The 10,691-nt window shown below is 37.3% G+C and overlaps 1 protein-coding gene across 1 annotated transcript in view; it reads left to right on the top strand.

The window, feature by feature from the left end:
- The window catches only part of LOC307149203 (uncharacterized protein), a gene marked incomplete at its 3' end in the record, with an annotated part of 80,434 nt that extends 70,902 nt beyond the window's left edge, over positions 1 to 9,532 (top strand). Inside the window, exon 2 of the mRNA XM_079855370.1 lies at positions 8,930 to 9,532. Coding sequence (XP_079711496.1) covers positions 8,939 to 9,532 — 594 coding nt within the window. The 5' untranslated portion in view covers positions 8,930 to 8,938. The remainder of the gene's footprint in view (positions 1 to 8,929) is intronic.
- Between the last annotated feature and the right edge of the window lie 1,159 nt (positions 9,533 to 10,691).

Raw genomic sequence — 10,691 nt, 5'->3', positions numbered from 1 at the left:
CCTCCAGAAAGTTCCAAGTCAGCTTATTCCAGCCCATCTGACATGGAATGTTGGTGAAGAAGTAGAAATTCTTTTTTGAGCGGTATCGGGTGGTCGGTCCATCACTGAACCCCCATCAGTGGGGTATTGATCCTTCAGGAAAGTGAGAACTTTTGATAGATGTGCCCAAATAGCACAGGGGTCATGACGAAAAGAGGAGCTGACTGAGCAGACTGAGGTGACACTGTTTTTGGTGTAGGCCACACCCGTGTGTAGTGAGGCCTGTTTATGTGAATCTCCAAAATGTACTGCTTGGATTTCACTGCTGTACTTGCAGAGAAAATTCTCTGCAAAGTCAATATGCAGGACAACCTCATCTTCGCTCAGATTTTCTTTCAAACCACGAAGAGCAGCATACTGGTGTCTGATGTTGTAGACATGCTTCCCCAATTTTTCTTTTAGTCCCATGGAAAAGTCTTCAAGCAAAGTATGCAAAGTACCCATAACCTTCTCTTTAACTGTCAAATGGACTGTGAATTTTTCTTCACTACCATCTTTCTTTTTCTTCAGTCTCTCCTCAGCTTTTCCCTTCCATTCATACCAAAATGTTTGGGTCCCAGGGTCAAAGGTGGAGATTTCCAATTCTTTAGCTTCACAAACGGTACAGTCCCTGTACATACATTGCTTGGTATATTTTGGCGAACAACACAGGGATACAATCAAATCTTCACTGTTGCTGCTTTTAATGACTTTGTGATAAAGCAGCTTGTCTGCCATACTCTGCAGATTGGCATGGGTCTTGCAGAGGCATGTGTCTCTATCCTTAACTGTGGGCTTTACAATCCAAAATGGACGTCTCTTACAGAACTCACTGTTAGAAATCCTGATGTCAGGATACTCCTTCCTGAACTTCGTATGGAGTTTTTCCAGAGGCTCATTCAGGAATCCTTTTTGTCTTTTTGTCTTTTTCTTGGTCACAGTGTCCTTTTTTCCAGTTGATGCTCTGCTATTCTCATCTCTTTCTAAGAACTGTTTGATTTTTTCTTCTGTGGCTGGGCTAATGCTGTTCTTTTGTTTCTTCCGTGTGCAAGTAAGAGCTGTTGTCCTTTTTTCATTACTTCTCATTCTTTCTGGGTGAAAAGCCAAATTCCCTTTCAGCCATTTTCAGTAGTCGATACTTCTTAAGGACTTTTCCTGCCATTATTTTGGAAATCATTTGTTTATCTCTGTCGGATTGGAGATTTTTATATTTGTCTCTCAGTTCAGCGATCACGGCGTTGTGAAAAACTAAAGTTCTTCGTAGAGTGCTTTTTTCCCATCAGTCTATTATACCGCTGACGGTATTTCTGTGCCTTTCGCAAAGCTTTCTCAAGCTTGGCGTTACTCTCATACAGTGCTTGATACACTTTTTGACGGTTTCTTGCTACCCTCTTCCTTCCCCTCTGTTTTTGGGATTGAGATTGGGCAGAAGGTGGTGTGGGGGGCAGGTCAAGATCCTGTTCTGGCTGCAAGGCAACATCAGGAGAGTGCGGTGGTGTGGTGGTGGAAAGGTAGGCCTGCATTGTGAGGTTTTTTTTATTTTTATCTCCTCTCGTCTATTTCTTTGATTTATTCTCCATTGTCTCCTTTGTTTGCGGTGCTCCCGCTTTGACAGATCTGCAGTTGCTTTTACTACTCCTTTTTCTTTTTTCCTCAGGTATCTCTCCCTGTCTCTTTTAAGTCTCTCTTCATAGGGTCTTTTATAGCTTTTATATTGTCCCTATAGGCCTGTGACCTTTCTTTTGTTGTCTTAGGTGGCATCTAAATGAAATAAATTAATATAAAAGTATAATTTAGAAATAAAAATAATATCATAATATAAATATAAATATACAAAGTATTGTAATTTATTATAATATAAAAAGTATTACACAAATCTACTCTTGCAATCTATATCAATTGTACTTTGTAACCATAAATGTCATTTCCACCACAGAGGGCAGTGTGGTGGAAATGACATTTCTGTAGTTTTTCATGAAAAATGGAAGATAGCTTCACTGATTAGCTTTGAATTAATACTTAGCATTTAATGTATGCAAAATACTCTTATTTAACTTAAAATTTGTAACTTTTTAAAAACACCCTTGAAGGTACAGCATGTTTGGAAATGACGTAGAATAAATATATTAACTGATCAAGCAATATTTACCTTGATTTTTCTTCTTTTGTTCTTGATGAAAATTTAAAATTGCCTCCATGTCCAACATGTGCTCTGATGTCTCTGAACATTTCCATAGAAACCACCTAAACAATCTCTCACACAAACTTTTTAAAGGGACATTACAGTGTTGTGGTGGAAATGACACCAATACTGTGCGACAGCTATATTTTGTATAAAAAGTAATATTGATAGTGGTCTCACATTAAATAATGTATTTTAATTATTTTACTAGTGCTTAATTTACGTATATTAATAAGTCATATTTTTAAACTGTATTTTCATTGTTGAAGTTAAAAAGCCTGGGTGTGCGACAAGGAGAAAACAGTGATTTTGACACCTATAAGGAGGTTGAAAAGTATGAAAAAATCATAATAGAAAGGTAGTAAAAAGTTTTTAAGGAGGTTTTATTGTTAGTTTGAAAAAGAAAGAGGAATTTGTCCAAAATTATATGTATTTTTAAAAATATGACCAAAGTACATAAAAGTGCCCATAGTCTAAGAATCACCCTTATATTTAATATTAGTTAAATGGCATGACACTATGCCTTTATAAATATAATAATATCTATGAGTTTTCCTCATCTTACAAACCCGTGCTACTGTCCATCAGCTTTAGTTTCACTTTCCCAGTTATTCATCTGTTCTTCTGCAGCTGTAGAAAGCATCTCTCCTTCAATAACACCAAAAAACTTCTTTTAATAACACTTTTAGTACTGTGAGAAAAGGGAAAAAAAATGTCAAGTACTAAAAGCTGAACCAAATACATTAGCAAACGTTTTAATTTCCGTAAAAGTTATATATTTTTTAAAAGACTGAAAATCTTTTTCAACTTTTATTCATGAGTCTAATGAAGGTTTTTAGTCTACATAAATGTTTCTCTGATAAATGATCCTCCCTGATAATCATCCATACAAGTCCAATGTTAGTTTTTTTCTTTTAGGTTTTAGTTTTTTTTTACGTAGCCTATTTTCACCGCCCACTATAACAGACACATAAATAGTAAAGTGAGCGCGTGCACTGACTCACATCCTCTCACAGCTCGCGAACAAGGTACAGTATTCTGTGTTCTTTTTTTTTCTTTTTTTTTCATAATAGGATTCTTTTAAACTTTACACCAGATAATGCTGATTTCATATCCTTTTTTAACTACACCAAATAGCTCTGACGTTGTAAACCGTTAGCATATTTGAAATTCTCTCTCAGATGGGCTGTACTGTGGGTGTGGTTTAAAGAGAAATGAAACCTACTGTGTCCTCTTGTTACTCCACAAAAACTGAATGGCTGTTAAATAAATAAATAAAGAACTAAATAAGTGCACTATTGTTGAAGTAAAACCAGTCCTGTTCTGTACTCTTTTTTTCCAGCTGGATTGCAAGGACACGATGAGGACTCTGAATAATTTGTCTGATCTGAGAGAGTCCAGGTTTGGTCGGCCTCCTCCCAGACACGGTCTGAACTTGCTGTGGTGGTTTGCTCATGAATGTGTTGATATTGACTCCAATGGTCGTATAATTGCACTCTGCAACCCTGCAAATAGAGATTTTGGCTTTTGTCTGTTCCATAATAGGGAAGGACTTCTTCCTTACTCTGACCTACCGTACTATGAGGTGGGCAACCTGAACACCCCTGACTCACTTCCTGAATATGTCACTGAGGATGACACAGGACGATCAGATGATGACAGCAACACAGATCGCATCATTGTTTTGTTTAGATCTCACTGGTCCACTCCACGATTCGACAGGATTTATGTGACACAGCACTCAGATCCAGTGAACTTTGACCACAATCACACCTACTGCATTCGCATTAAACTCATCAAGGCCATTAAAAGATTAAGCAGAAACAAATTCCTCAGGAAAACGAATGATTCTTATCCGATTACTATAGAACAGCAGTGCCTACGCTTACCGTTTCCATCTGCAGCTCGGTCAGTGGAGAGTGAACCCAATCAGAGTCAAGAAACATGCTGGATTGTGCTGATTGTGCTGATTGTGTTTATTGTTGCTATTTTGCTTTTTGCTTTTAATATTGAAAAAAATATTGGTTATAAATATAAATATTAATATTGTTTTTTTGAAGCATTGAAAGGATTTTTTATGATATTTCAAGTAGCTTGTCTTCTTTGAAAAATTGTCTTGTCTTTTTTGGACTTGTCTTGTGGGGGGGGGAGGGGGGGGGGGGCACCATAGATACAACTTTAAAAAGCTATATTGATCAGCCATTAATCTGAATACTTGCGGACATGTTCCCATTACTTTTGTTGTAATTACGCTTTTCTAGTTCTGTGTTTATATTTGTTGTGCTGGTTTATCTATGAGATATTTCAAACATAGAATTGTCTCTATTAAGCTCCAAAACAATTGTGCTTGTGTGATTTAAATTACAGTGTAAACTTGTATATTAGCTTTCCCATAAATGCTAAGGCTATATTTAAAGTTCCCCTGTGGTGAAAATCAAGCTTTTAATGTTGTTTATATGTCTATGTGGTGTTTTTGTCAAGACACATGTAAATTCATAAGTCGACACCATTGCTGAGTATTTTCTCCTTAAAACTGCAGTGAACCAAAGACAGTCTCAAAAACACGCTTTGAAATCGCTGGTGTTTCTGACGTCACAAACTACCTTGTAACCAATCAGATCAACGTGTGATCATCAACGAGTGGATCTCTGAGCTGTTGTGAGTGAGTGGAGGCGGGGTCATTTGTATATTAATAGAACCGTGCATTCTAGGCAAGGGTGTCAAGTTACATTCAAGCTATTTTAAGGCATGAAGCACAATATTGGTCTTCAAAATGGGGATATTGTTGAGCCAGAGGTTGGTGTTCCTGGTCTCCATGAGCAAAACATTTAAAATGTGGGCTTTTTCCCAAAGCATTGTGTTATATTATTTTATTATTGCTTTGTTTTGTTTTTTCTTTGTTTTTTTTGTTTTGTTTTTCTAAGGAGCATTTTTGTAAGTTTATCATGCACAAAGTGTCAATAAATATTATTTTCTCTGTAAAAGCATATATTTTATTTTATTGGGGGGAGAAGACCTGTAGTTTCTGAACCAGGGGCACTCAACTGTCCTCCACCTGCCCTAATCAAACACACCTAAATAATGTAGTCAAGTTGTTTTAGGATTACTTCAAAATTACACCCAGGTGTGTTTGATCACAACTGAAACTCAGGACCTGACTTGGGTCTCTCTGTTTATGCTCAATAAACATACTGAGATAATACAAAATAATAAAGATATTTTAGTTTGAAGTGTTAGGCGTCTTACAACAATCATGTTGAAACAACATCCATAATTGAATAAAAAAATAATAAAATGAACTTATGTCAGTCTCTCTGATGTTCTGTCAAAGAAAATATCAGCAAATATGTGAAATGTCTATAATTTACTGTGAATTCCTAAAAAACTAAAATGTTTGTTTTAACATTTATATTTTATTTATTATAATTATATGTGGACTATAAAAAACAGGTATAATAATTACATTATACACTAAAAAAAGATAAGCGGTTTGGAGTATGGATGCTTGTTGTTTACAGAAAGGAAAATGTGTGATTGATTTGAGGATCAAAATCAACTTTATTAAAGAAATATGTGTACACAGTTAAGGCAATGCTTTCCAGAAAACGAAGTTTAACAGATCTTGAGAAGTATGTGTGCTTAATGAAGCACGACTGGTAGCTATATGAAAATGAAACGTGTTATTACAGCAACTTCAATATTTAATATATATTAATGTCTTTAAATCTTTAAATCAGTTTCCTCATCAGTTGTTAAATAAGTGCGATTTAAACACAATGAACAGCAGTTTTGCTCTGTTGTACTTACACTTGAAAACAGCTGCGTCTCCGTCCTCCTCCATTTTTTACAATTCCGACATTACAATTCCTCCTAGATGTGTGTTGGCTGAATTGAAGGCGATCCAGTCTGTGTGCTCTGAACAGTCCAATCATGGGAGTGTTGTAGAACCCATTCCAAAATCTGTTCTCGAGTTCAGTTTTGGTGATTCACCCATTCCGCCAGAATGGAAAAGCAGCTACAGGCGGCTACAGGAAATGCCAGAGGTATTTTCCTTGCATCCATCAAGACTTTTGGTGCACCGATAAGGTCAAGCATCAGATCAATCTTGTGGATGAAACGCCCTTCAAACTTCGGGCAAGGCCCATACATCTGGAGGATCTTGAAGCCGTAAAGAAAAACCTTCAGGAATTACTCAATGTGGGAGTCATACGAGAGTATCAATCTCCTTGTTGTAGTCAGAAAGAAGAGTGGCGACATCCGATTATGCATTGACTATCGGAAATTAAATCAAAAGACCATCAAGGATGCATATGCACTCCCCAAACTTGAAGACACATTCATGGCTTTAACGGGGTCTACGTGGTTTTCAGTACTGGACCTATAATCTGGTTATTACCAAATTGAGGTTGAAGAAGCTGACAAGGCAAAAATGGCTTTTGGCAAAAATTCAGATGAAATGGCAAAAATTGATCGAAAACGAGGATTCCTCCCCGTGGCCTCCTGGGAAGTATTCATCGGATGCACACTTCAGAATCTCAACACGTATACCGTTTTTGCCTACTATAAAGTAGGGAAGTAGGCATATTTGGATGCATTCTTCACATCAGTATTGCACTGGATAATTTGGGTACTTTTTGCATATTTGAATACTGTGAATTCAGACACACTATTGTTTCACACACTGTTTTTTGCCTACTATAGAGAAGTATTTGATTTTGGATGCAGACATACTTTGCACATGGGAAACGGCCCAGACAGCAACATAGTGTCAGCCCAGATCCGGCCCACGGATTCCACACGGCCCAGATGTGGGCCGGATCTGGGCTGACACTATGTTGCTGTCTGGGAAGTGGTTTTGGAACAGTTCACGTGATCACATGTGGAAAACATGGTAAGTTCATGTGGTTTTTCTGTAAGGGCATTACAGGGTTCATGGACAGGGGTCATCATGGGCAAATGCAGCAGACTATAATGTACTGACACCTTTCATGGACAGCATTCAGATGGGCTTTGCACTTTGCTCCCCACCCTCATGACCCTGATGCTGGTTCACCTGTTGTCCTTTCTCGCACCACTTTTGGTGGGTATACTACGACTAACATACTGGGAACACCCCACAAGACTTGCCATATTGGAGATGCTCTGACCCAGTCATCTTGCCATCACTCTTTGACTCTTGTCAAAGTGATCTTTTTGCTTGGCCATTTTTCCTCCTTCAAATGCATGAAATTTAAAGGTGCTGTCTGTAAGAAAGACAGCTAGTGGAGAAAATAGGTACTGCAGTCCAAATTCAAAATATCGGAGATCGTTGTTTCCCCTCCTCCTCAGACTCAACGCTCACGCGAGTTGCCAGTTTGAGGACACGCAACATGAGCGAGCGCAATTGACAATGAAAGCCGAGGTGACGGAGACTGACGTTTTAATATGCTCTCGTTCATAGAGATTTTTAGATGGATACCGAGGCTTTTTAGGTTGGGTAAAATCTGCAATCTCTGACTCAGTTTGTTTGCTGGCTGCAATACGCTGTTTCTCCTGCTAACTGGCATCCCGGGGTGTCGAAATACTATTGGCTGAACTGGCAGTGGGCGGAGTCACACAGACCAAAACAAAAACAGACATTCTGACACTGAACGCAGATTTCAAAGTAAAATAACTGGCTGTAGAAGTGTTTTTCAGAGAAATGATTATGAACTCATCATGTTTTCTAAATATCTGCAAACATATTATGGTATTTTTATGCTTTATTAGAGTGAAAAATTGACATACAGCACCTTTAAGAACTGACAAACTGACTGACAAATGCCATTTTACCGATATAATCAATGTTATTCACATCCCCTGTCAGTGGTTTTAATATGTACACACACACACACACACACACACACACACACACACACACACACACACACACACACACACATATATGAAAAAAATGTATTTAGTAACATAATTTATTATGTTACACATTTCAGGTAATAGGAATCTGACTACTTTTGACTTAACATGTTTATCACATTGATTTGGACAATCTTATATTGATATAAAATACAAAGAGAAAGAAAACTTATTCCATTCTCTACATTACGTCAAAGAAGTTAGGCTGACAAAAACACACTTTGTCTTGCCACCTAAGACAGGAACGACAAAGTTTTTAAAGGACACACCTGCGATATTGTCAATCTGGTTCGGTTTGTTTTCCAGCTAATGAGCTTTTCATTCTCCTCCACTTCTAAAGACACCACCACGCAACACATCTCTGCAATAAGAGTACATCCATTTTCAAAGATAAAGGTACGCGTTACAGTTTCGATTGCTTTTTATCTCTATGCCTCTACTAAATCGATTGCTTTACTTTACATTACACACATTCAGTTGTTTTCTGTTGTTTATGAATGTATTGTTTTCGCCAACCAAAAGCATACTTGTGTATATGCATCCTTCATATCCAAGACATACAAATTGTAAACACCCATGATGTTTAAAACAGCTGTATTTCTCTTCCACATGCTTTTCAGGGACGTTTTCTTAGAAGAAGAGAATTCAACTCGCCTCAAAGTTTGACCAAAGCTTGAAGGATCAGTCTTTATACAAGGTACATATTGGGATTTTCAACTTTCAAAACTGCTTTAACTCTATACATTTGAGAGCTGACTGATTTGCCTCATTGACTGTTTTTAACTATTATTTTAAATTGTATTTATTCCTATTTTTTATTTATCTCTCACACAGTCCTCCATCATGGTGAAAGGTACACTTAATGAACTGTCCCAGCTGAAACAGTCAGGCTTCGGTCAGCCGTGCCCACCGAGACATGGCCTGAATCTGCTGTACTGGTTTGCTCATGACTACATAGACTTCAGCAATGGCAATATTGTCTCTGACTATAGACCTCAGAATGGAGACTTTGGCTTTCACAAGTTCCACAACAGAATTGATGAAGAGGAGGATGATCATCTATTGCCCAATCAGAATCTCCCATACTATGAGGTGGGCAACCTGAATTATTCAGGAGCAGACGAGCTCCCAGATTATGTCAGGGCAAATTACAGCCGCAATATTCCTGACAATAACAAGGACAGGGTTATTGTGCGTCTGGACGTCGATGGCAGATTAAACAGGGTGTATGTGACTGAACACAGCGACCCGAAACGATTCAGCAGCAGCAAAACCTTCCGTGTGAGTCAGGGCCTCCTCCAGATCATCAAGAACAAGAGTCGAGATCAGTATCTCTCCGAGCTCTCCAACACTGGAGAGAATTTATCTTTTGAAGAGCAGTGTCATCGTGAGACGGCACCTGAAAACAAATCCTCCTGGTGGTGTGCCATTCTTTAAAAAGAAATATCAGCTTACCAATAACCTGCTGTCATTTTTTTAATGATCATTATGAGTAGGCTATAAACATTATAATAATTGATATAGAACTGATTCAAGTATCAATTACTGATAAACGATTTTGAAAATTTTGCTTCAGATGTCCTCGAGTTTCGAGTGATTGTTTTTAAAGAAATTGGTTCATTCGATTCAAAGGATGTTGTTTTTTAAAGCCTCACTTCTCCCGCCACTATTGTTCAAGTTATCTCTCTTGATATAATCATATACAAGTCGTTTCTCTGGCTTGGTCTTAAATAAAGTTGCTTTGGAAACTCACGCTTTGAACTGTTGTTTCTTATTGTTTGTGTAAATGAACCTCTTGTTCAGTGTGCATTATCAGCAGGTGCAAAGAATGTGAGGGAGACTGGGGCTGTTTGGCAGTTTCATGCTTAGTTGAGTTTATAGCAGGAAGAAAAAAGAAGAAAAAAAAAAACAAAAAAAAAAACAAGTTGCCCAACCATGTGCAATGTTTCAGTGTCAAAATACTTTTTCCTGTTGTTTGTTCATTCATAAATACACTTATATGTGCATGTGTCAACTGACTCCACTTTAAAAAGTCAATTTTTTAATGAAAGTAACACAGAGAGGTTATTAATAATTATTGTTATAATTCTTTTATATGAATAATTTGAGCAAATCACTTTTTTTTAATCACTTAAACAGTAGACTGGCATGACATGGTTAATTTCTGGATAGACCCCGGCGTTATATAGTAATTAATCAAATCCTTGAATGATTCTGTCCCTTCTCTCTATTTGCCAATCAAACATTTCCCCGTGGAGTCTCTCCTCCCCTGACACTGACATGAAACAGCATTCGTTTCTGTTAGCAGATCTTTGCACGACCCACACAAAGACGTGTCAGAGTCTTCACTTCAACAAGGTGAGGTGGACTCATTTTCTATTTTTTATTCATTTATTACTTTACTATTAAACCACAAAAATTAACTTTAGAAGCATTGCAAACCTCGTTGTGAACAACATTTTATTTTGAGTAGCCTACATACCAGAAAATTATTTATACATTTGTTTAATTGAACTGCATAACATAATTTTGAAAGAAAACGAGTATTTAACATTGTTTTGCTTTATTAAATTTTTAATTTTGGGTTATACATTTT

This window comes from Squalius cephalus (assembly GCF_949319135.1).
Source record: "Squalius cephalus genome assembly, chromosome: 2".
Lineage (NCBI taxonomy): Eukaryota > Metazoa > Chordata > Actinopteri > Cypriniformes > Leuciscidae > Squalius > Squalius cephalus.
This window is presented reverse-complemented; position numbering and strand designations above follow the sequence as displayed.